A 27,056-nucleotide genomic window follows, 5' to 3' on the forward strand; every position below is an offset into this window, starting at 1 on the left:
ACATTGTTCACAGAGAAAAAGAATATTCATCTTGAAATGAGATTATATTGCGTTAAACGAAGAAAACTTGGTTGAATGAAGTCATTTGAAATAAAAAATGGAAATAAGAAGTCTTATATAAGAAGATATAGTTTGTATTGCGTTAAACGAAGAATAAACCTTGATTGAATGAAGTCATTTGAGATAAAAAATGGAAAAAAAAGTCTTATATAAGAAGATATAGATTGTTTTGTATCAAATCAAGAATATTCTTTTTCTCTGTTTATAAATAAATAATATAAGAGCATTTAAATAATTACATAATACAAATAATTATATAGATATCAATTTTCCATTTAGGCGCGAGAGTGATCTTGGCCTGTCGAAACGTTGAGAAAGCAAATGCCGCGATTGAAGATATAAAGCGTAATCCATTTCCGAGGTAAATATACAAAATTGCAATATTTATACTAAGCTTGCATGCATTAATGTGTTACACAAAACTTACTTCGACATGTATAAAACTTAAAATTATTAAATTTTATTGTTGCGTCTTTTCGGCGATGCTAATCCATTTTCTAATGTTACGTTTATTTTATCACGGAAATCTCAACATATTTTAAAGTGAGTTGGAAAGATTAGATGTCATGTAACTAATTTTAAATTTTTATCATGTTGAGCTTGATAACATTGTTTTGCACTTGATAATATTTGTGTTTGCATTATACACAATATATTATGTTATCACAAATAGTTATAATTAAAGTTGGCAAGTTCCATTTTTACCCTGGAATAACACGCGTAGCACATCGTATGTTGCATAACTACTATGCAACTATTACTATGCAAATTATTACTTAGTAGCAAGCGCGTGGCGTACAAAAAATCGGTCTCAGACATGAAAAACAAGTCTGCATTCATAGCCCGATCTTCTATTTAAATACCGCTTTAACCACAATCTTAAGATATTATAAACCAATCACAGAACCGTCTTAGCATCTTAAGACATTATATAAGACCGTCATGAAATAAAAACGAACTATGAACAGTATGAATACAAACCATTGGTTGCAAAATACAATTACAAAAAACTGTTTGAGCTACTCTGTATTATATCATATGCAAATAAGTGCGTTTATTGCAAACTCTTATAAGTCTTATGTATATACACTGTATATGCACTAATTGCACGCAATTTGTCTAAAATTTTTATAGAAATAATTTCAAAGTAAATGTTTGCTGTTAATTGATTTGGACGATTTGGGCATGTATGCTTGTGAATAAAACACTAGTGCAAGAGATTAAAAACTTTTTTGTTTGTTTAAGAATAAATTTGACTGATTAAAAAAAAGAAATATTGCGAACATATTAATGATTATAATTTCAAATTTCTTTTGTTAATAACTTTTTTAATAAAAAGCCGTCGAGTTTTGCGCGTTACTCAGGATCGTGTTCTTGACAATATACGTAAAGTCAAAGGTGAAATCTGTAAGGTCGGAACTAATATGCATAATTACCTGTTTGTATTAATATTAATATATTTTCTTTAGTATAATACTTATATTAATCCGTCTGTATACAAGTTTTTTACACCCTTGGAGTGTATACGTGAGTCTGTCACATTTGACGCTATTTTTCTTTACTTTATTGTATTTAAAAGAATAATCTGAAAAACTTCAAAACGTCTGTCTACATTGTAGTTGACGATTTTATAATTATTTTGATAAACATCGTTTATTCAATACTTTTTGGCAGGCTTGCAAGTTTTACAATTGCAGATATAATTTTGGCTCGGACGCCGTAGACCCACGTATACAGACGGAGGGTTAATATAATACATTTTTAAATGTTACAACAGTATATTATAGACTGTATCGAAAGGAAATTAAATACAGTAATCATTGTGCTTCTTAACATTCAGCGCTCCTAGTAAACTATTGGAAGGCAAAAATAAGCTAGGCAATCTTGCGATTTATCAGCTGGATCTCTCTAGCTTTAAAAGCGTAAGAAAATGCGCTAAAATGTTATTGAGAGAGGAATCGGCCATTCATATATTAGTAAATAATGCCGGTATGATGTTCACTCCGTACGAGATAACTGAGGATGGATTCGAGATACAGCTGCAATCGAATTATCTTGGACATTTCCTCTTGACGTTGTTATTATTACCGAAAATGCAATCGTCCGGTCCTGGCTGCAGAATAGTCAACGTATCATCACTTGCTCACATATGTACGTAAAAAGTAAAACAGAGAAATTAGATGTAAGAAATAAAAAGAAAAAGATTATTAAATGTATTATATATTATTATATTATTGTTGTAAGAATTTTGTATTTTTTACGTGATTGAGATCGATCGCGTTTGCAATGCTAGTAGAATATGCAGTAAAATATTTATTTATAAAGAATTAATTAGAATTTTGAAAACTCTCTGTGTACAATAATATAAAAACTGTTTGAAAATTATCTAATTAATATATTACACTCTATTGTTGTATTATTAATATGTAATTATATAATAATATACATAATTAGTATAATATATATCAAATTATTAAATGGTAAATGTAATCAAATACTAATTAGTCATTAAATAATATCTATTGCAGTTGGCCAAATACATTACGATGATATAAATCTGGAAAAATCATATTCGTACATTCGTCCTTGGAAGGCATATATGCAAAGCAAACTGGCGAACATATTATTTACGAAGGAACTTGCACATCGATTGGAAGGTAAGAAAAATAAAAATTGTATGTATAAAAGAATTAAAACTAAAAGAAATGGCTTATAAAAAATACTACATTTATTACATAACAATTATCTATATACAGTTGTCATCTAAAAAATATAAAATTCGAAGTATAGGTTCCAATAGAAAACCGCACGAATATAGAAAACGGGCTAACTAAGAACCAGGCGCGGTAAATAATGTGCGAAAGTTTTAATACAGTTAAGGTTGGAAGATATGTAAAATGGAAATAGAAATAAACACCTTCACATGCCCGTTCTAGACTGGAGGATAATCCTACTCGCGGCCCAGGTTCGGACCTCGAACTTTCTTCATTCCGTGTGAAGGTGTTTATTTAAACAGTAAAAAATCGTGCGTCCAAATGTTAAAATTTTCTTGTGTTACCAAGATTTGACTTTCAATGTAAAATTAACAAACAACAGCTATGTTATTATTTTCGTAACATTTTCATGTGTTATATTAATGTCAACGTGATAACTTAACACTTTATGTATGTCATTTAGAAATTGAATATTATTTTGAGTTATTTTAACATAATTATTTCAAAAAATCAACACGCCTTAAAGTTATTTTAACATAAACAAAAGTTAAAGTAAATCTTCAAATAATTGTAAACTTTGACATACAAAATAATCAAATTTACTACAATCAAATGTTCAAAACAACATTTCTCTTAAGTTGAAATAACTATCGTTTATTCAAATATGTTATATCGACATTTTTTACAAGTTATTTTTACATTATACTTAAAGTTAAAAAAACAAATATAAATGTAAAATATAGTGTCAATAAATTAACATTTCTAATTTGTCAACAAGTAACACACAATGAATGAGTTATTTTAACTCAAAATTTAGAGTGGACTTTCTGGGACATTTGAAAAATGTTACGATTAACATTTTATTTTTTACTGTGTATATTTCTATTTTACATATCTTCCAACCTTGACTTCGCGTCGACTAAATTTGTCAGATTTGAAATCCCCCCCCCCTTACACCTAATTAAATCGATTCGATTGAATCGATTCGATTTAATTAGATGTAGGGGGGGGGATTTTACTACTCCAACCGGAGCTGTGTGTGTTTCAAGTCTGACAGATTTTAGTCGGCGCGAAGTTAAGGTTGGAATAAGATATGTAAAATAAAATAAAAATGAAACTTTCGCGCATTATTTACCGCGCCTGGTTCTTATTTAGTCCATTTTCTATATTCGTAAAAAATATAAATTTGATATTAATAGATAATTAGATATTAATTCTCTTGACGGATTGAAATTATCTTGAAAGATAATTAAATAGTATATTTAATTAGAGTTTATTACGTCTAGGAAAGTAAATAAAAAATATCAATTATAAATTAATAAGAATTTTTTAGATTAGTTATTATTATTCATTATATTGTAAATGCTTGATTATCAGGCAACCTAACCATTTTTTATATAAATTTGATTTCAGAGGCGAAAATTAGTGGAATAAACGTATATTCTTTACATCCTGGTGTCATAAGAACCGAATTGAGTCGAAACTATAATAGGACGATAATTCCGGGTGCAACGTTTTTTGTTCAATATATTATGCGCCCATTTATTAAAAATCCGGAACAAGGAGCTCAAACAACAATATACTGTGCGGTTGATGAAAAGACAGCTAATGAGACTGGTCTCTATTACTCGTAAGGGCAAGCTATATATGATAGCAAACATTTTTTTTATAAACCATATCAATAAATATAATTTAATAAACTCTAAATTTATAATATAAAATGCGAGATTAAGGCGCGAATGTATAAGTGATAAAAATTTCAATGTTTTTTTTTCACGTTGCATGCAATTTATTCGTAGTAGATTTCTCTATTTGATGTCTCGATACCAATGTCGATGATTAAACTTTTAATTTAAAACTGATTGAGAATTTAATTAAAATTGTCGACTAATGGAAACATTGATAGAGATAAAAACCGTATAGTAGATAAAGAACTGTACGCATGAATAGTTAAATTACACATAAGTGAAAAAAAACATTGAATTTTTAATTATACGTACATCCGCGCCTTAGATTTGTATTGGCCTTACATAAAATTTATATATTTTTTAAAAATAAAAATGCCATATAATTCCATTCAATTTATGCTTTTCATAGAGAATGCCGTGTTACCAATCCAAAATCGATTGCAAGGAATGACCAAAAAGCCAAAATTTATATATATTTTTTAAATAAATATGCCATATAATTCCATTCAATTTATGCTTTTTATAGAGAATGCCGTGTTACCAATCCAAAATCGATTGCAAGGAATGACCAAGAAGCCAAAAAATTATGGAATTACACTTGCCAACTTCTACAATTAGAATTAAATGAAGACTTTTCTGCATTTTTGGAAACTGTCTCGCTCCAACTTGATAAATAATATTTCTTTGAATGGATTGTCATGGGTAACACACATGATTTTTCTGCCGCATTAGGCAGATGTTTACAATATGTGACGTATAAAGATACAAAGAATAACGATAGAATATAAATAATTTTCACAAATATAAATTAGATCTAATAAAGATGCATAAATGTTCCTACTATATTTTAACAAAATAAGATGTCAAATTAATGTAACATGTTACATGTGTCTCTTTTTGAGATACTATGCGATTGTCACTGCTAAAAAAGAGAATAATAATAATAACAAAAAAAAACACTTTAAACATTAAATGTCCAAAACAATTACTTATAATGTGTTGTATATTTAAAATTAAATTGCAATAAGATAACAATGTATCAAGAGTAAAACATATATGTGTAAAACTCTTGCAACTTAGCTGTTAGTTTAAATTATTTTTTAACAGAAACTCTTAGCTATATAATTCGATAAACACTCGATGACTTATAAAATATGTTACGGATAATTTATTTTGAGATATATTATTTCAACATTATATTTGACCAAGAAACAGGGCTATTAAACTTATTACAAGCTCATTTACAAAATAAATTTCTCCAGACTTTAAATTATTTTGGTACACAATTACTTCTAACAGCGATTCTGTTGCATTTAATTACCGATTACCTATAAAGATCATTATGGTAAAAAGTAAAAAGTTAGTTAGTAATTAAATTAATACTTTATGTATGTTATATATTACTACGATTAGATTTATATATTATATATTACTAAATGGTGCTAATGTTCTAATTTAATATAAGATAATTGGACTATCTTCTTGTATTTTATTTAAATATAATATTTACGATTAATTTCAGAATAACAGTTTTAATCTTTATTTAGATCTCCTTTATCCAACAGGCATCTGTAAATATTTTACAGTTTTCAATAATACATTTAAGAAAGACGTTATAATATAATATCTTAAAAGAACTGCACACAATGGTGATTATCACAGCTCATGAACTGATAAACATCCGTGCTTATCGGCAATTAATTGCTTCCCATTTGTAAAAAAAAGTGTATTTCCATCAATAATTATTAGCTGACGTAAGAATTTGTGCATAGTTAAAATAAGAATTTATGTTAAAGCAGTCACAATTGTTACAACTATTACATTTGCAATTATACACGGAGAAAATTGTTACGGTTGTTACAACAATGTTCTCTATGATTAAAAGAGAAATGTATGTGAATTCAAGTTAAATTGATATTACATTGAATGTAGCTGTTAAGATATGCCCATTTATACAGTTGTCATAACCGTAGTTCTTACGGTACGTAACATTCGGTTATAATACCCTCGTATATGGTTGCCTCAACCAAAGGATTATTGCTATCCCTCTTATGTGGTCTGCAGCACAACTATTATGGTTGAGAGATCCATAAGATATAGCTGCACAGTACAGCACTGAATCACTGCATGATTGAGAGTTTAGTTCCATTGCGCGCGCAAAAGAATTTCTGCATAGAATAAAGTGGATTTGATAAGGATGTTTTAACTTTAAGGCCTATCTTCATAAGACGCAGAACGCGAGTCGCAAGCACACACAGTCTACATGTCAATCTAACCTTTTTGTGTATAGAGGTTAGATTGACATGTAGACTGATAACATTATCTTTTTTTATTATGTAGTTCTATTTCTGCTGCACTTGTTTTCGTAAAATCCATGTTGCATATATTGTACATACGTTGGATAGGCGAATAAAACGAGTTCGGTGAAATAGAGATAAAATTTGAATGTACATTGGTTATTGCAAATGAGAAAATAAATAACTATAAAGAGAGACTTTCGTATTGATTAATTATTATTTTTACGTTAATTATAATTAAACATAAATGTTTTATATTATTTATAAGTTTTTTTTTGAGAATACTTTCTACAAGTAAATGTTCAATTCAATGATTTTTAGTCTTGTTATTTGTTTATAATCGTATATTGCTTAGATTTAGGCCACGATTTCCATGATTATGATTGACAATATAAATCTGATGCCGTCGTTTTTAAACAGAACGCCATGATTAATGTTCGTGGGAGACCATGCACAGGATAATCGTGATTTTATACTTTCTCCTAAAAGAGGTCGGTGACGGGCGGAAACATCCACCATCGATGTGCAAGCGTATCGACTATCGACGGAAAAACTGGTAATGTACGCTATGCAGCTAACAATAAGTGCGAAATCGCTTTAACATTGACACTCGAATGTCTTGTGATGATGCAACACATCAGGAAGCGTCTAATAATATAATATACGCGTGATGTGTCGCGCGTTATTTAAGATACGCATGTTCTAAAGTAGCTTGCATCGGACAAATACACTAATCATCGAGTTATTTTCGTACATGACGAAACCTGGCTTCCATTAGACAGGCTACTCACGTATCAATCGACACAAGTAACATTGACTATCGAACCAGAGTTATTAAGATTCCATCGCGGCATCGGTGCAGAAAATGCATTATCTATTACCTGAAACTTTTGGAATCTATTATTATTGAGAGACAGGCAATTCACATCCACGTCGCTTTCTAAATGTATATTATTTCTAAAAGTATAGATGGCATAAAAGTATTAATGTACCTTCCAAGTCTATAAATTTTCCTTTATCATTACTTTCTCGAAAAGAAATAAAAAATATTATCAATTTTTATACATCGCCTTTATATACATCTACGTAGAAACTCTGTCGTACTACGCGTTTTGCTAATTATATCGCGTCGCTAGAAACGAAGGGCATCAAGTCACGTAAACGTATGACTGCTCCGATTGCAAATTAATTCTTGATGCACAATTTAAAAGAATGGATGAGACTGTTTTGTTAGCCATGAGTATAAGTCTAATTATTAAAAAGATACGTGGGTATGCGTATAATTACGAGGTCTGCTTCAATGATACGGGGGTCTAGGTAAACGTGAAAAGCGAGCAAGGCCAAAGTGAAGGCAACCCGGCATTGAGTAGCGCGATGCTTGAAAGAGTAGCATGAAGTAACGATGATGCAATCACCGGTTTCATCGAGGCCCACCTCTGCTAACAGGAGCAATGAGAGTATCAAAAGCCTTAACATGCGTCCATGGTGCCTATTATAAAATCGTTTAATATATGTGTGTGTGTGATAAGATATAACTATAAAATATATATGGAACACTATAATAGGATATTATTTATAATTCTTGATTTTAAAAGCTTCGTCTATCAAAGGATTAATCTATTTCATTATGAATTGGATCTGTACTGTTTTCTTTTTGCTGTATCACCTTTCTGCTGTGTTCTCTTTCTCTCTCTTTCTTTCTCTTATATATCTATATCTATATATTCTCTTTGATTATTTATTCTCGGAGCTTCTTTTCTAGCAAGATGACGCGCGTAAAATCAGACAATACATTTTTTTATTAGGAGATATTACTGGCAAAGCTCTTCATTCCGTATGACAGTGTCTGCGAAGAGGTTGCGCCGCGTTTGTGTTCAGTCGAGCGGGCGATAGCTTTTTGTGGAAATAGATGTTGTAATGATTGACTTATTGAATGAAGATATTTTAAACGGATCTTTTTGTGCGAGATTGAAATAGCAGTTGATGGCTTTTCATCCTGTATTTATATTAGCGTTCTCTCCGAAACGAACAATAACTTTTTAGATATCAAAGAAAAAATTGTTTTTAGCCAAAGAACTTAATTAACTTTACGTAGAAAAAATTCATTGAGACATTTATTGTATCATTATCGTATTAAGAAATAAGATAAGTAAATATGCAGTGAGTCTCCATGAATTCTCAAGTATTTTATAATTTGCAGCATTATCTATTTGAATCTCGTAAAAATCGATTGAGAATTTGCGCTGTGAATGTCGTTTATGGAGAATAAAGATATAAAAAAGGATCTCTGTTCGAGTCATCGGTTGCGATCTTTTTAAATTTTCGATTTTGTCTGGTCAACGATCCCAGGTGAATGTCCGGCTACAAGGATATGCAGGCGTCTTCGAGGACGAGAAAAAAATTAACGCGCCCACATCGCTTTATCTGACATAGCATTCTGTGCGGTAACGGCGCGAAATTTTAAGTCCAGCAATTACGTCATGCTTGTCGTGGAAGGCATGCCAGATCTAGTTCCATCTGACAAGTAGGCGGTTTGCCATGGAACATTATTCCGCTATCCAACCATAACAATCACAGTACGAGCCCATTTGCATAATTATCGCCGAAATTACTGAATTCCCACAGTATGTCACACACTTTAGCAACATTTTCACACGTGTGATATAGAAGAAGAAGATAGTGGTGTGTCTCTACACATTCGCATTCTATCGTCATTCTTTTTTAAGTTTGCAATGCGACAGATAACGGCATAATGTTCTTGGTTTATTCTAAAGTTTTCTAAACTAAAGAAATTTGTGTAATGAGGAGAAAGCAATAGCCTAAAAAATATTTACAATAAAAAAGATAAAGTTGCCTTTAACAAAAAATCTGTTACTGTCTTTTATTTTTCGTTGGTCATCGATTCGTCTAACAACCTGAGTCATACAGGAAGGAATCTTAAAAAATATATCCTTGATTCTCTTGAAAATATTCCAGGCATGGTCATCGATTGGCGCTTAAAGACACATGTTTAGTAATGTTCGCCGCCTCGCGTTCACGTAGAGCGATCACGAAGGCGATCATTACGCTACGTTTTCCCGCTCTGCAATTTCACTGTCATGCGTGTGCAAGAAATATTTCCGGCGTTTCGCAAAATTTCACGCTGTTACTATTCAGACGCTGAGAATGCATTCTTGTTAATCAACGCCGATTAAATGCGATTTCAAGTTTCCACACTTTGGAGCCGATGAAAAATGCGAGACAAAGGATCGTATTTAGGCGTCGCGGAAATCGCGTTCCTTGCACGACGCGGTGCTGGAATTCAAAATTCGTCGTGGGAAAATTCTCTGCTAGTTTGCAACTTTCTGAGACACTCTAATAACGTAACATATATCGTTTCATTATTATTATCCAAAATGTGACAAAGATGCGTGCATCTATAATTTTGCTGACTCACAAAATTCACATTGTTGCTATTTTAATAGAAGATAAATAATAATTTAAAAATATATTATTTTAAATAAAGAATTTAAATATTACAGTATATTTACTTCATAATTTCAGTGATAATTTATGCAAGTACTGTGACTGTTATGACTAGATTGTTTTAATTATAACATAGATATCAATTTTTTTTAATTATTTAAAAATATTTCAAGGAAATAAAAAAATGTGTCACTTCACGTACCACATATAAAACAATTTCTAATATGCCGATTCCTTTGAATTGCTGATCACTCGCGTCATTGCTTGCATCAGCATCGTGGCGCAAACTTATATCTCAAATATAATATTTTGTGAATTTTAAGAGAACACTTCGCAAAATTCGGATTTTATTGCAATTCCGTCGTGCACGTATTTAGAGAATAAATACTGAGCGCCCAATCAGCGTTCGATTGTTTATCTATCAAAATCGCTGGTGTACGACACACGGTCGAACAGACCACCGTAAAGGAAAATTGCGTGGGTCTCGGTCTGCCCTGCCAACTACGGAGCCTTGGCTTGCTTTACGTGTAGGCCGCGAGTGCGATCCGGCTTCGGCTTGGTAGGCTTCGTTTCGATCAGTAAACGGACACGATTAAGCGCGACAAGATCGCCCGCGATCTTCCAGTTTCGACGCGAAATTTGGAGCTCGATCGATTGGTTCCCAGTCCGTCTCTTTTCCTTTGTCGTTGAAATCTCCGGATCAGAATGCGGCGAGGACTCGCCTCTGTCCTGCCGCTTGTGGTGAGTTTTCTGCTTTCCTTGATAGCAAGCCTGCTATCGATAATATGCTTTAATGTGCTTTTGAAAGTTTAATGTCATTTTCCACCTGAATGATAACGCATATCTCTCAAGCCTTTATATTTCTGTACTGATGTCGTGTCCGTTCAATAATGCAATATTTCTTTTTTAAATTCCATTGCAATTTTGAAAATTTGCTGCTACAACTTCCCTTTCTTCGATAAAAAAATTAAAAATCTTGTTTTAGAACGACTCTTTATAGAATTTTATTTTTATAATAATGTGTATTTTCAAAGATCCGTGTTTCTTAAAAATTAAATTTTACTTGGATAAAAAAGACATTGCTACTAGCATTTAATAATAATCTTATAAATTTATATTATTTTATCAGTTGGAAATTAATTATGAGCAAATAATGGTAATTTAGCGATACTTAACGAAATAAACACTAAACAGTGTCAACTTATGAAAATTATACACGCGAGTGTGTCATTATATACGTAATAAACTTGATTAATACCGAATAATTACATCAGTTTAAGTATTTTTATTTTATTAGAATATTACCTGAAGATCTACGTAATAGCAATGTTCGATAAGATAAATAAAACAAGATACAAAACGAGGAAACGCATACGCATACGCATCGAGATCATACGAGTATGCGATTTTATCAATTTCCCGGAACGTAAGTCTACATATGCCGACCGTGAGAACTTAATTTTGCGACGACGCTCCTTTGTGCGAATCATTGCGTCGCGTGCGGGAGTGCAAAACTATTCATTTGTACGCGATACATCGCGCACTTCGCACCCGGTTTTATCGCGTGTGCGATACGCAATTTTCCTAATTGTTAATCATGTAATTCTCATTTACCAGTTATTACACTAATGCTCGATTGCGTTACGCGTAGGAGATACGATAGAAAATTCATATTTTCGTGAGAAAATCAATATTTTTTTATAGATATTGTTTAACGATGAGACACGTGATATTTCTCGATGGAGAATATGAAACGGGACAAAGCAAAATAATTTATATTTATCAAAATAATTTTAATATTTAATACATAAGAAAATATTGATTACAATACGTTTGTTGAGACGTAATGCAGAAGCCCATTATATAATTCTCTAAATATAATTAAAAAATAGACTTTTGTTAGCTCCTTCTTAATCTCTACACATGGATCTATTACAAAGAGACATACGGATTGCTGTCGCAATCTACATAACACGTAGGTATGTGTTACGCCACTGATTTCGAACCGCCAGAACAAGCTTCCGAAAATTCGCTATCAAAGATCGGCTGTAACACATTACGCACACACATACGCACGATGGCGCCTATCCACTCGACATGCCGCCTCTGCTCTCCTCTCGTAAAAGTGAAAGCGCCGCGTCGTAAGCGCGGCAAGCGAAGGAGAAAATACGCGGTAAGGCTCGGTCGAGCGTCAGACGGAAGGCAGAGCCCCAGGTTCGTCCGCCGTGTATTCCACGAGCGTGGCAGATGATCTCGATATAACTCACTTCATCTTACGAATTTCTTTCCCGTCAGTTTCAAATCGAGTCGATTTCTCTTTTTCGCAAATTTGCTCGGAGTCATCCTTCCTGCAGGGGTTTCTTGATTTTCTATGTAAAACAGTTCTATCAAAGTCCGTTTGACATTAGACAGAAGAAACAAGATTATTATACATATATTAGGAACAAGGCTAAGTTCCTCTTTTAATTTTAAAATGACTTTATTTGATAGAAATTTATGAAAGTTATATGTGTCTAAAAACGTTTAATCATGCATATCTTTTTCGTTACCGTCTCTGATTTGAAATTGTCCAATGTTCGTGTAAAATAATTTACTGCCTGACGGAAGAAAAGGTTCTGGTCGAAAGACCAGTCTCTCTCTTCGAGCCTTTGTTTCGAAGGGACGCGAATGAGGTACATTCCCATGCGCCTCGGACAATCGCGATAGCGATCTTGTCGTCGCTCTCACAATCAGCGGCTCTCTGTCCTGCCAGCACGACATTTTTAAAAGAAGGAAGTAGAAGTGATAGAGAACATACATAGAAGCGTATAGTTTTCGATTCGTCGGTGATGAAAGAGAGAAACGTGCTCGATGAGCACGTTCCTCCCTTGGCATTCTTTCAACCCAATGTGAATTAAAAGTCATCTTAAATATTCTTGTTATAATCTTCTTTCATCTTATAACGAATAATCTTTCTTGCTATTTTGCAATATTATATAATGAACAAATGGAGTTGCACAATTTTTGATAGAACGATGAGCTTTACTGACGTAACGATTATTTCTCTTGTGTGTTACATCTTTGCACATCCCACACACTACTTCTAGATACTTTAGAGTTTTCTTGGCGCGCGAGATATGCTATCTGTGCACTTTCGATTTCACGCGTTATTTATGAAATTATAAATGTAACGGGCGCCGAAGGCGTTGTAAAGCGTGAAACGTTGGACGCGTTGTTTATTTTACGCTGTCCGCATCTCTACCGTGGAAACGCGATGTCGTTTACTGTAACGCGAGGAAACGAAGCCTCTGCAGTAAAACCGGATTTCACGCTGCGCTGGAAATTACTTATCCGGATCGCAGCGATACTCGAGAAGACGATAACTTCGCAGACAGCATTTCATTTACTTCATTTACCTCTCTATCGCGGGACTCCCTCGCCCGCGACCGCGCGCGCGATAACATCTACTTATACATATCGCCGGCAAAAAACAGTTGTTTTTGCAAGCTATACACGCTTTCTCGACCGAATGATCCGTTTGATATTAATTATAGCTGAAAAAGCACATTACAAGAACTGAATTTATAGATATGTGCGATGTATACGCAGAAGCAGGACCTCTGTTTTTGACAAGTAATTTTAAAATTCCATCCGATAAATACATGTAACATTAAAATTTAAAAATAAAATAATTAATAATATCACATTGTTATAAACAAAAATGTTAACGTTACTTTCGTAAATATAAATATCTATAACTTTTCCACGTACTTAATTAAAAGATTTATTAAATCATTTTCTATATGTCATATATTTCAAAATAAGATAATAACATGAATATTCTATTATTCCCAATCCTAAGTACATTACTTCTTTGAAGAAGAGATGTGGCATACGTCACCATGTGTGTCGAGCTGGTGACGCGGCGATTAGATTAGAGACGAGGCAATTTTTTACGCAAATGACAAATTCTTCCGGTGACTAAAAGGAACGTCAGGTTGGCGACATTTGTTTCGTCAGATGATTATGGGTAATGTGAACGATGATTACGGAACGGTGTTGCCTGACCCGAAGATGACGCAAATATGCGAGATGACATAAAGTTGCAACGTGTCTTCCGGCTACTGTCGTCGAGGTCTTGGGAACGTTGTATCAAGGATGCATATTGTGGGAATCTAACGCAATATGTTAATAAAAGTAGCACATGTCGGAACTTTTTCTGGTTTTCCAAATAAAAAATTATGTAAATTGATTCTAAAAGTCTGATGTATGAAACGAGTATAATTTAAACGATAATCTATAAATGCGTGTAAAGTATCCTCTAGTAACTAGAGTCTAGTTGATTGACGCATCCTGGATGATACCCTTGAGTTGTAATTGGTGTAATTAAGATACATTATATTCATGGAAAAGATATTATCATGTGTAATTTATAAATAACTCTTAAAAAACTGCATACAAATTATTTTAATATTATCGTTATATATATGAAGTTTTATAGTAAAAAATGTCATATATTTACGCATATGTGTATTTTTTAATTGTGAAATTGAAAATATTCACGAGTTGTCTTATATTGTTCGAGATAAATTACAATCGAATCAGATTTAGAATATTCTAGGATATTCATCTATATTATGCTGATCGTATCACAAGTATTGATTAACATTAAGGTGTGACGGTTTCCCATAATACATCCTGAATTCTATCTTACGAGGCCTCTTTTACGTATATTGCTCGAAGACAGTTATAAGTTATAACTCTCACAATGCAATTTTCTGCCGTTTATAGCTTCCTCAATGTGTTGCTCTCGAAGATCGCGTGTTATTTATGACTGGCGATTACGTATGGATATAAACAATTATCTATCATGCGAGACGAATTAAAAATGCAAGACTCGTGATCAAGTCCAAAGTGCTTTTCTTAATAATATATTGTTAACAAGTAAAAAATATCTAAAGTGAAAGAAATATTACTCCGGCATATTTTTCTATTTTCTCAAATTTTCAATATTAAAGCTTTTGTTGTAATTAAATCATGTATAAATTAATATTCTGACAATAAAACTTAAAGATCGAAAAGTCTACCATTCGGAGAATTATTTACATAAAGACTCTTCTTGTGTGACAAATCGCAGAGATATCTGGCAGAAGATGGTCTAGGCTTATATGGACCGAATCGCTACCCCTTTACGTCATCCGAGAGGATCGCCGCGGGATCACGTGCGGCGCGTGCAACTATTACGCGTGCCACAAGCCAATAATTTCAGGCCGGTCCGGGAACACGCGTCACGCGAATGTGGAGTAAGTACTCGCGATAGTGGGCGGACGCGGTCTCGGTCGCGGTGAAAAACGATCTCGCGGCTTCTTACGGAGGGGGATGGTCGCGAGGGAAGGAGCGCAGATCCGTCGTGTACGGCGGATCTGGAAATGCAGGGACACCGCGCCGCGCCGGTTCTCAGTCACAGTATCGCGTCCTCTCGGTCCGCCTCGACGACATCGACGCCGTCGATGTCTGGCGTCGACGCTATCTTCTTCCGTTTCTCTTCTTCCGCGGTCTCATCCGGTCCGCGAAAGTGGGTGAATTTTTTTCTCGCTTTCTCTCTCTTCCTCTCGACGTTCGCGAACCTTTAAATGCCGATCTTGCACGCTTTTCTTCTTCCACGGAGATTAGATCTGCGTCGGTACGTCTTGTTATTCGCGTCATAATTAAGGAGATACCTGTATGTGAATTTTAGGTTTCGATTATTTTGATCGAGAAATTTCTTCGTGCAGTTATTCGCAGTGGAGACTGTAATGTATGTAAATGGGCGACTTTTGCTTGAGAAGTAAGTGAACGTTTCGACTCGGCGATCGCTGCAAAAAACGACGAAGAGGAAACTTGAGGAACGCGTATTGCAACTTCACAAAGCACCAGTGACCATGATTTTGCGAACGTGTCTTTGCCTCAATCTCTTGACGGTAGGATTTATGAGTTTGCAGTACATATACGGATTTACATACGGTCTAATTTAAAAATATGTTAATATAATGCAGCGCATTTAGCGGAAAGAAACTTAAAGATGATTAATTTGATTCTGCAATTAATTTTTTATGCACTGTTTATTTTTATATCCACGTGCGCGCATATATCTCAATTACGAGGGTGATCAAAAACAATTAAATCAGCACTTAATCAAAGGCGACATTAATCAATTTGACATTGACATAGACATTGATAAGATCTCTGAAAGCGGTTATTAACCTTTCCGTATATTTGCAAGTAATTAGCTAATTGCCATTGACATTGGAACTCTTCGTTGACGTCACTTCAAGATCCTCGAAAGATTGAGTAAAACGCCGGTCGCGAGCTGGTGATTACTGTCTCTCAAGTCTTCCAATAGTAATGGCAAATGAATCGGCGAAATAGCTACATTACGTAATCTTGCTATTTTCATGAATGTAATAATGAACTTTGCAAAGTAGTATTGACATTGGTAATGAAACTGGACGTTCGCGCAAAAGAAATGATATCCGATTACCGTATAAATACACGAAAAAAAGTGATATTGTATCAGCAGCATCAGTGTAATCAAGATGAAATTTATTGATGCAACATCAATATTAATGAACAAAAAACATCAGATAGTTGTTTCAATAATTTCAATATTTGGTCCAATAATATCCAATTGAATTAACTATTTATCTTTGTAGCAGTCCGTGACGTCGACGTTTAATTGAAGCAACTTCTTTTTTTTTAATTAAACAGTATTTTTCTCCGTGTATAAACTCAATTAATTTAATGAGAATGCAGATCAAAGGAATTTATTAAATACTCGCTAGAAACACATATTAGATATCGGTAGAGCTATATTAAAATCTAGAAAAAATAAAAAATTGCATGACAGATATTTTTAAGAATTCAGGAAGATGAATATTGAACGCACGATTCTCCATCAGTACAATCTTTTGATAATTTACGAAATTGCTCAAATTCACGTTTCACATATAAAAATTATAGCTTTAGAATCTTTAGATTGTTACGAACCGAAGGTGTTTACGTCTGTCAAAGGAGTGTACGATACTTTGCATACATTTAACGGCGACGGCTCGAGATGATTTGCGTAACTGCATTTGCGTGCCGGTAAAACCGCTGATTGTTCCGTACCGTACACTCGTCGACTACAATCTGTCACGCATATATTCACGTCATCGCTCGATCGAAACTGACACCGGCGTGATTAGTGGAAGGCGTTCATGAAAGTCCGACGCCGAGGATGCACTCATGAAAGAGCCACCGGCTTCTATTCCTACTCCGGGAGAGTTCGATGCACGAACGCGCGGTACCGTGAAAATCGCGTGGATAGAAGTGTAAGTAACAGAGGAGGACGTTCTCTCTCTCTCTCTCTCTCTCTCTCTCTCTCTCTCTCTCTCTCTCTTTCTCTCTCCTGCATGGTCGTGCCATCGGGTAATATAAAAAGCGTGCGTGACTATCAATGCAGCCCAGATTCACGTCAATCAATAGGATCAGCTCTGGTTTCCAGAGTAATTTGACAACACTCGACCGTAAACTTAATACTGAATCATTATTGCACACTTGGCGCTTATCGTGGCTGTCGGATCTTAAGTATTATTTGTCTAATGCGAGAATTTTTCAGAATTAGCAATATTTAATATGGTAAAACATGGATGTTAATATTAGCCTACTTAAGAGAGCTATTGAATTTTCTGGGAATAAAACGAAATAATTGCTACTTTTTAAGTCAAGGAAAGTGAAGAAATAAGTCGGATTAAGAAAGGGTTTTTCTTATAATTTAATTGTCGTTAATGTGGATATTAATTAAAAGGCTGTGAGAAAATAAGATCTTAGATATTAATTACAATATAATTAGTATGATAAAAAATTATTTTATCTGATATTTTCTTAATAAAATAATTATAAAAAAATTTATTTTATCGTCTTTATTATTGTAAATTATTCTCAAAGCATATTTTACAATGTCATAATATAATTAATTAAGATAAGCTAATATTATTATCCAACATCATTATCATTTGAATAAGCTAAACATATAAAGAGTATTAAAGAGTACTTACTAAAGAATCGAAGTTTGAAGTATATTATTAATATCGCTAACGAAATAAATATCTGAAAATGTTTTTACATTTGAATAGAATTAGAAATACGCATCGATTATCTTTAAACGCTGAATGTAAATACCGAGAAGAAGTGATGTGAAAGTAAAATAGTAACATAAAACAACTTTAGGTATCAAAGTCATAGTATATTAGAATACGTATTACTAACTCTGCATGCACGATGAGTTACTAAATCGAAAGGGAAGTAACAGGTACACGGAGGTATTTGCGTTTGAAAAGAATTGGGGTACGAGAACCGATCCTCGTGCGGTAAATATCGGAGCGAAACTACGCGAAGGTAATTAATATCGCGCACTCCGAATATCAATTAGCGCGTGTTCGTGCGAAGGCCGCGCGCGATGTGCGCTCACGAAACGCCGACGCACGCTACTCGAATACCAAGTGAGATCGCAAATGAGATCGCGCATTTGTCACGTATCCTCCTTGTGTGACACTATCTGCAATTATGATCCGTAATATCACGATTGTATGCGATATGGTGGGATCATCGCAAAATGCCACCGACGATGATGGCTCTGCGTGCAACAATGTTATAGAGGTATGTTTAAAGATTCGAAGAATTCTTGTAGGTAATAATGCGCCAAGCCAAGAAATATAATACAATTTTAAATAATATTAAATAAACGAAAAATAATATTTAAAAATAGTTCAGTAATCCTATTTGCAAACGTGAAAGAGATAGGTTTTATTCTAGAGAATGATAGTGCGTAATAGAGTAATAGATAAGAAATAAAAGTAGCAGGATTCAAATTATACCACTTTATTATAATTAGCTACCCTATTCATCTTATTTTCATGTCTAATTTAGATACACGTCATACGTTTCTACGTATACTTATATTATTCACGCTCTGCATCGTGTATAATAGCATCGTGTATAATAGCATCGTGTATTACTTATAGTTGTAAGCTTCAAAAATTTGCGTGATTAATTAAGCGATAGAAATGTGTCAGTGCCAACATAATTATCTAAGATAAATCCCAAGAGCAATCGACCGAGAATCTCGTTAATTTCTTCTTCTTACTAGCTAATTACCTCCGCAATTAGCGTAACAATATCCTTTTCCTGTAAGCACCGAATTCATTGTCGGCTACCAATGTCGCCAATTTCCCGGGCGCGCAATTTCATTATAATCCCAGATTATATCACGTGATCAGGCACGTGGGAACCGCGCGGAGCGTGGGTGTTTTTAATGAGAGAGGAGATCGCGCGAGAGGATGGAGAACGGCGGAAGCGAGCGAAAGGAGCCGCGGCCGCGGCGGCTCCTGTGCAAAGGTGAAATCACCGTGACCGACGGCAGTCAGTCGACGGACAATGGACGGTGCAATGATAATTTAGCGAGTTAATCGCGCGGCTTGGACGACCTCGTACAAAACCGCCGGCCGAAACGATGGCTTTCCTTCGAGAGGATGGAAAATTGATGCATGGCGTGGTTATAGACGCGTCAGGACTTTGAAGCTCCTGAGAATTGCCCGCTATTAAGTATGCGACGTGAATAAAATTCGTGTTGGGTCCTTGATACATAACGCAATTTATTCCCTGTCTCGATTGTTTATGATCTCTACTTGGCTCCGCAATTATCCGCATAATATAACTCTTTCGTTGCGAGTTCGAGCGAGGAGACTCTCGTTGCTCTCGTCTTAAGATATTAAATTACTTTCTCATTCTGAGTCTCCGCATATTCAAAAAGAAACAGAGAGAGAAAGAACGGAGAAAGAGAGAGAAAGAGAGAATCAGTTAAACTTCAGTTAACTTTAATTAATATTTATAGACATGACCGGTTTTAACCTTTGCTTAAAATTACTGTAAGCAATAATGAATAACACGTTATTACTTTACGTGTACATGAATAACATAGGTGTATATTTTGCATACGTACTTATACTATGCATACATACTTAGTTTCTTACGGAATTCTGCGTTTATAGAACTAGGCAACTCATCAATGTCTTTCGTTGACTAAAATACGAAGTGTCTATCTTCCGCTTTGACGTCGTTGAAAAAGAAAAATGTCCGCTCGAGAGGAAATTAATACGTACTTGCGAGCACTATAATTTTGACAGGAACAGAAAGAGGAAAAGTATCCAACGTCTCCCCGAAGAGTAAAAGTGAATTGCGACTACCGGAAAGAAAAAGCTATCACTCTACTAACAATAAGCTATATGGATTATGTCATGGAATAGTGCAGTGTTTACTTTTTATGATCTTTTCTCGTTCTCCAAACTACAGGCTAACTACATATCGGGCATACGACGCGTATTTCTACCGTTCGATATCTCGAATTCCACAGGGTGAAATGCAAAGAAACATTTTTCACGGGCACGCAATCATAGACTGATAAAATCGAAAACCAATAAAAGACCAATCGGCAAAGATATCCTTTGAAAAGTTTCACGTCTATAAATAGGGCATTAGGTAGTTAGCATTATGTAAATTGAAAATGCTTAGATATTTTAACAGAACGTCTTTCATATGTAGAAACAAAGCCGCGAGGTCGATTCGTTTCAAGGATATCAACCTAACATTGAGTCCGACTCCTACACCGCGACCATTTTTCAAGTCAAAGTGCCTCGCAGCGATAACACGCGGTGAACCAGTTTCAAGGATACCGAAGCAATCCTGAGTGTGAATTCTTACCGGCAAAGAGATGCAGCAACGTGATGGATATTAAGCTCACGTGCGATACTTGGAAAGGTCCAAGGTCAGCTGTGGCGTGCCTTGACCCTACGTCGTGTCCCATAAAACAAAACTTCACTCGCCAAGCAATTCGTGGAGCTGAGTATATCGCTTAAGGGAAATTTAATCTCTCCTGTCCCAGTACACAGCGCATCTACAAATATCCTCTTCTCATATCCGTCCTCTTCTCGTATTTCTATACTCTATGTAATATTTTATGCGTCGGGAAGCCCGGATAAGAGATTTAAAATTTAGAGAGGAAAACGTTACCCTCTCTCCATTTCCCCAAGAGACGTTATTATTTCACGAAATATTTTCGCTACGTAATGCCGATACATCGACCCTACGCTCGGTTGGTCCAGCATCTCTTAATATGGACCGACGAGAGGCGGACCTCGTGGTCTTGGTCAATCCCACGCAAAATCCGCAACAGAAGGGATAAGTATCTCTTACGTGACCGCCGTGTTTGCGCGCAATGGTACCCCGCTATAAAAGATACCGCGATGGAAAGCACCGCATTCCCCGCGTGGACGGAATTATTGTAGCACATTATAATGTATTCCGGCTAAATAGCGAATGCCAGTTCAGATCGAGGATATTGTCTCATAAATGAGGATTCGTAACGTTTCGATTTTATTTTTTTTACTATAACTTTCTATTATGCATTTCCAAAGCGCGAATAATCATGAATCATGGACCGGCCTGCGGATCTCAGAATTTTTTATGACGATGACGAGGAAGAGCGGAACGTGATTTTATTCACATGGAAATCTCGTTTACGCGTCAACTCGATTACATATATATACAAATAAGATTTACGATATAGCGATACGCGACACGAAGTTGCGAGTTAAGTTATTACGGAGGATTAAGAAAGTCGTTCGACATTGTTAATTGACATATCTATTTTTTACAATGTAATCGATCAATCTTTTCTTCCGATCAAAAGTCATAGTTCATTGCTACGTGTCTTTTGTAAAAAATTAGGTCGCAAGAAGATTTCTTTTTACCGCATATATATGATTGCTCTTGAAAACAACTGTGAGCTCAATGAGAATAATAAAGAAATCTACAAGATGAGACATAGTTTCTTAAGTATGTACCTAATGCGTGCAATACGCAGCAGCGTTTTCCCACAAAAGCCACAACCTGAATTCGCGCAACTGGAATTCAGACATTGCAATTTGCTTTTAATGATTGTAAAACTATCTTTCCATCGCGATGGCGATATATGGCTCGTAAATGAACGGAGTAGCGGAGAGTTTGAAATACTATCGAACGCTGCGAAAAATCCGGTGAAATAAAGTACGTCGTCTAGAGCTCGGCTGGTTCGAAGCCACGCTCGAAGCGGAACGTTCGTCGTCTTCGGGTCGTAACGCCGTAAATGGAGTGATTACGACTGACCGGCGAAGCGGAGTATGCGTCGCCGCGCCTACAAGCAGCCGTATAGATCGCAAAGAAGAAAAGAGACAGGCCTCGTAGTCCGAGAAACGATGCTGACTAATCGTTTGCCAGGGAACACCCCACGTAGCCGGTCACGTTCCTTGACACGGCGTGTTCTTGTTATCGCGGCCGGCAACTTGAAATTTGCGTACGTGCAGATCGTAAATGTAACTTCTTGATCGTAACTGGATTCGTGATAACAACTGGCCAGCAGATTTTTGTACTCTGCAATGAAGAAATAAATATTACTGTATTAAATTAATAATTATATTTTGTAATAGTATTATGTGTTATAAATATTCAATTTTTTAATATAGCTTTTTCAAGCAAAATTTTATTTCTTAGATTTTTTCTTTGAAACGTGACGATAAATGCAAAACAAGAAGCCAAGCTATCAATCGTCCATTTCATCAAATTCACTCTCTATGCATATTTTAATCTCTAATTGATTCTTCACTCATCTTTTACTTATAATAGAGTTAATCAATTCAGCATTTTATTTACGATACATCGAACTGAACAAAATTCTATTTTAAAATTCAAATAAGATTATCTGATATTTTATTGCCCATATTATAGCTTCCATATTAAATAATAATGATTGACGCGGTTAACGCGACGCGGGAAACGATTTAAGTAGGTTTACGTTGCAGGTTTCGGCGCTGTGTCTGACAGCGGACGAGATCGAGGCCCAGAGAAGCGGCTGGAACCTAGATCCCAATACGCAATATCACATTCAGACAGATGAGGGCCCGGAAAGATTCTTTCGCTTTCAAACGGCGAACGGTCAGTATAGGAAAGAGAAGAGATTGGCTGATGGCACGGTGATTGGCACCGAAGGCTGGTTAGACCCTCTCGGATATTTACGATTAAAGGATTACATCGCGGACCACGAGGGATTCCGAATACTAAGGTAATCTGACCGTAAAATTAATGACAAAATTAATATTCGAAATAACGCCGGAATTTAACCAAAATTAGAAACCTATAATTAAGTGCTGAGTAGTGAATTTATCCTTAAAATTCTTTCAGGTCAAAGATGGTTTACGTGGGTAAGGATCGACCTATTCAAGACGCGGTGGCGGAAACAAAGAAGGTACCAGCGCAGACCGGAGTCCTGGCCAGACCCAAAAGGCCACCTAATCCCTTCAGGTAAAGAGTGTGGTTACAAAATCAATTCATTGCGTTATAATATAACTCGTTAGAAAAAGACTAAAATGCACGTTACAAACCAACTCTTTTTAAAAATACAGTACTACAAAAATTTGTAAAAATTATTAACCATTCGTTACAGACGACCAGATCCTAATGCCGTCGTGCCACTGTCCGGCAATGACATCACTTCCGGTTATTATGCCCCGACGACCATCAGGCCCCGACCGATTTTGAGAAATTATTATTCGAATCGACCAGGCTACCCTTCATCTGGACTCCAGAGTCTGGACACCTATCATCGACCAGCTACGTATTACCGCGGATCTACGGCTCGACCACCGATTCAGATTCTCGAAGCTCCTTACGATCCTGCTATCGGAGGTTCCTCCGTCAGGCCAAGCTATCAATCGTCCATTTCTCGAAGCGACTCGGGCGATTACCCGCCGTACGACGGCACTCACACCACGGCGAACGGTTTCCAGTATTATTTAAGAAGGCAGTATCACGAGGAGGGACGGGAGCCCGACGGTACCGTCGGCTCGTTCGGCTACATTGATCCGTTCGGCATCAGACGGGTGATTTATTACAAGACGGATCCGTACACCGGGGGATTCCTCCACAAGAAGAACAATCGATACGTCGGCTTCAACGCGACGCCGTACGATCCGCTTCCGCCTGACCTGTCTAGGACGCGGCTCTCGAGAGCTCCCTCGACGAGCGCCTCGTAACAGTTCCGTCATTGTTCATCGCTTTGCCACGTTGTAGCATCACGTTTTATCGCGAAGAGCTCATCATCCGATACCGCGTCGACGCTGGATTTCGCTACGCTGGACGGCCTTGGTTCGACTCGATGATCTCGATAGCGAGACCGCTCGTCGAATCGAACTGCCGCCTGTTGTCGATGTTCTCTTAAGCAATCGCCGTTGATCATGAATTTTCCGGTCGGGATGAACGTTGGCGAGAGGAAGAACAATGATGAATAGAGACGGTACGAATACAGAGATCGATGCTCTATATTCCATGGAGGAAGGCTAAAGATTCTCGATCACGAACGTTGCTTATATAATATATAGATATAACGTTTCTCGAAGTGCCACGACTGATATTTTTCCGATGTACGACTCCGTTGTGTCAGCATCGCCAACGGTTCCCAGTATTATCCGAGATGATATAACGTTACGAGGAACAAGGGCCGATTGAATCAGGAGACGATCGAAATGCAGCGGATAAGAAGATTCCAACGGAGGGGAGATAAGGATTACGCGAGATTAACACAATGACTTTTCGTCATCGAGAACCGAGGCGGCGGCGGCTTGCTTCCTGATTCGTCGTCCTGCCTTTGTTCTGTTATTATCGCGAGCAGATGATCGGGTACCGCCTAGAGACAACGTTAGATGCCATGCTGGACTGTAACTCAGTTTTCAGGGAAGCGCGGTGGGACTTCCTTGAAAAAAAGAAAATCGTCGGACAATGTTCGCCAATCTTTTTCCACTCTTTCCAGTTGCGTCACCGATCTATGAAACGTGCGAAGACTCGCGGCCGCCATTGTCCTTGCGTGTAAGTTTCTTTCGGTAATCTATTTTCGCAGGGATACTTTAGAAAGTAGTTATTCCCATTCAAGATGTAATCAAAATACATATACAGTTCTTTTTCTTTTAATATCAAAATTTTTTAGAAAAATTTTATTGGAAGTGATTGCTTATATATGTAGATTATAATCAAAAAAATTCTGCATTTACTATACTTTTTCCACAATCTTTTTTATTTGGCGAATATTGACCTACGACAAAGAAAAATCCCACCTATCGAATCAAAATAGAACGGCCACTTTGGTGTGAGCGGATCGGACATTAACCCTGCAGTGTACTATTTTCTTTACTTACCAGCGACACACCACCAGCGAAGTATCACAACTTTATTAGTTACGAAAGAACTGTGTTACACCGTAGGGTGCACTGGTGATTTGTATCGCTGCCGAATCACGTCTTAAAAATCTCTAATGCGAGAAACACAGTGATTATGCAAGCATGGTATTGTTGTACGTTGCAGGGTTAATTCAGCGTGAGCCGCAGATCCGGAAATCTTAATAGCTTTCTATCGCCGATTCTGCTGACGCTAATAGTAGTAGTTTCCTTCCTAGTTTATAATTGCGCGTCCGCGGATACTTTTCACGTACTAATTTCTCGCGGCATACCGGAAGGCTATCCGCTCGTGCCAAAAGACGAAGGGGGCCGCATAGAATTAGTTAATCGTTAAGATAAACCTCGTTACGTCGCGACAATGGTGCTGATTGTTAAGTAAAAGCGGATACACCGCGCACTTTCCGTTCTTTTATGGCGATGAGAACCGGGCCGTTACGCACTGTGCGCCTAAGTCAATTGCGATTTTCGGATAAAAGTCCTCCCTCCCCCCGCGAATGACATTACAACTGTCCGCGTAAAGACAAGAGATATGATCTGTGCGTAAGGAATATCATTTAATGCTTAACTTATTTTACAAGTAAATGTGAAAGCGAACGATCGCTTGAGCGTAAAATGTTAAAAAACATGTGATATCAGATAGTTTACATAAAAGCAGTAAACAAATAAAATTATATTTAACACCGAAATTGTTGTTTCACCAGGAATATTTTGGTAAATACAAAAGAAAGATTACTTTAATTATACTTCCGAATAAATTAGTATTCAAGATAACAATTTAACGCTTTTAGCATTTGATTCGGTATATGCAACTTTAATCATGCACATCTCATATTTTAAAATAAAATAAAAATGTTAATATGATATTAAAATTATTTATAAATGTCGTATGTCAATGAGTTTTATAGGGATTATCGGATTAAAACTCATTTTATGTAGAATCGGCTTTTCGCTGCAACGAACTAAAGAGAAATTTCCAATTTAATCAAGCTATAATACCTGACTTGGCTTTGATAATATATATTTTATATGGCAATATTTTAACGATAAAATAACATTTTAAAAATATTTAAGTACCTAAAAATCTATTTTTGAGAATTTATTCTTGTCTTAGAAATCTACAAAGTTTTTCGTAATTATTTCCAAATAATTGTCAATGATTTTAAGCGTTCGTTATTTGTACCATTGCTTGGATTGCAAGGAGCAGTATTGGTGATCCCATGTCGCGTAATCGTAACAGTGCGACGTGCATCCAGGAGCATCGGCATCCGCTTATCCGATTATCGTACCTCATTCAAAGTTTCACCGGCCTTGACGCGCTACCTCGTGAAAAGTTTCACCGGCCTCGGAGAGTGCGCTCTCTTTCTTTCCTCTCCGAGAACGAAGACTGATGCCCTTATAGATTTGTATATGTACTCGAGACTAACAATAAAGACGCTTCGCTCCGTTAAACACACGTTTATCCTATATATTTTCTTTCCCCGATCAAACCCGAACGCAGATCTCTCGGCGTTTGTAGAC

The 27,056-nt window shown here is 35.9% G+C and overlaps 2 protein-coding genes across 8 annotated transcripts in view; both read left to right on the forward strand.

Annotated features, from left to right (window-relative positions):
- LOC112456185 (retinol dehydrogenase 11-like) overlaps positions 1-5,450 on the forward strand; it is a 6,751-nt gene extending 1,301 nt beyond the window's left edge. Inside the window, exons 2-6 of one of the 2 annotated variants that reach the window (XM_025018568.1) lie at positions 340-421; positions 1,901-2,211; positions 2,589-2,717; positions 4,188-4,404; positions 4,872-4,981. In XM_025018568.1, coding sequence (XP_024874336.1) covers positions 340-421; positions 1,901-2,211; positions 2,589-2,717; positions 4,188-4,404; positions 4,872-4,962 — 830 coding nt within the window. In that variant the 3' untranslated portion in view covers positions 4,963-4,981. The other variant, XM_025018567.1, reaches the window with a different exon arrangement.
- Positions 5,451-10,808: 5,358 nt separating this feature from the next.
- LOC112456145 lies at positions 10,809-26,991 on the forward strand. Of its 6 annotated transcripts, none has more exons than XM_025018506.1 (6): positions 15,644-15,886; positions 15,978-16,163; positions 17,427-17,552; positions 23,115-23,374; positions 23,494-23,613; positions 23,756-26,991. In XM_025018506.1, the coding sequence occupies exons 2-6, from the start codon at positions 16,125-16,127 to the stop codon at positions 24,342-24,344; spliced, it is 1,134 nt and encodes a 377-aa protein (XP_024874274.1). In that variant the 5' UTR covers positions 15,644-15,886; positions 15,978-16,124; the 3' UTR covers positions 24,345-26,991. The 6 variants fall into 6 exon arrangements, with proteins under 6 accessions (XP_024874277.1, XP_024874274.1, XP_024874273.1 ...); XM_025018505.1 differs by having other exon boundaries at positions 15,644-15,778; positions 15,941-16,163; XM_025018507.1 differs by having other exon boundaries at positions 15,644-15,778.
- Positions 26,992-27,056: the final 65 nt, after the last annotated feature.

The sequence above is a fragment of the Temnothorax curvispinosus genome, unplaced genomic scaffold (genome assembly GCF_003070985.1).
Source record: "Temnothorax curvispinosus isolate PA1 unplaced genomic scaffold, ASM307098v1 QBEX01006657.1, whole genome shotgun sequence".
NCBI classification, from domain to species: domain Eukaryota; kingdom Metazoa; phylum Arthropoda; class Insecta; order Hymenoptera; family Formicidae; genus Temnothorax; species Temnothorax curvispinosus.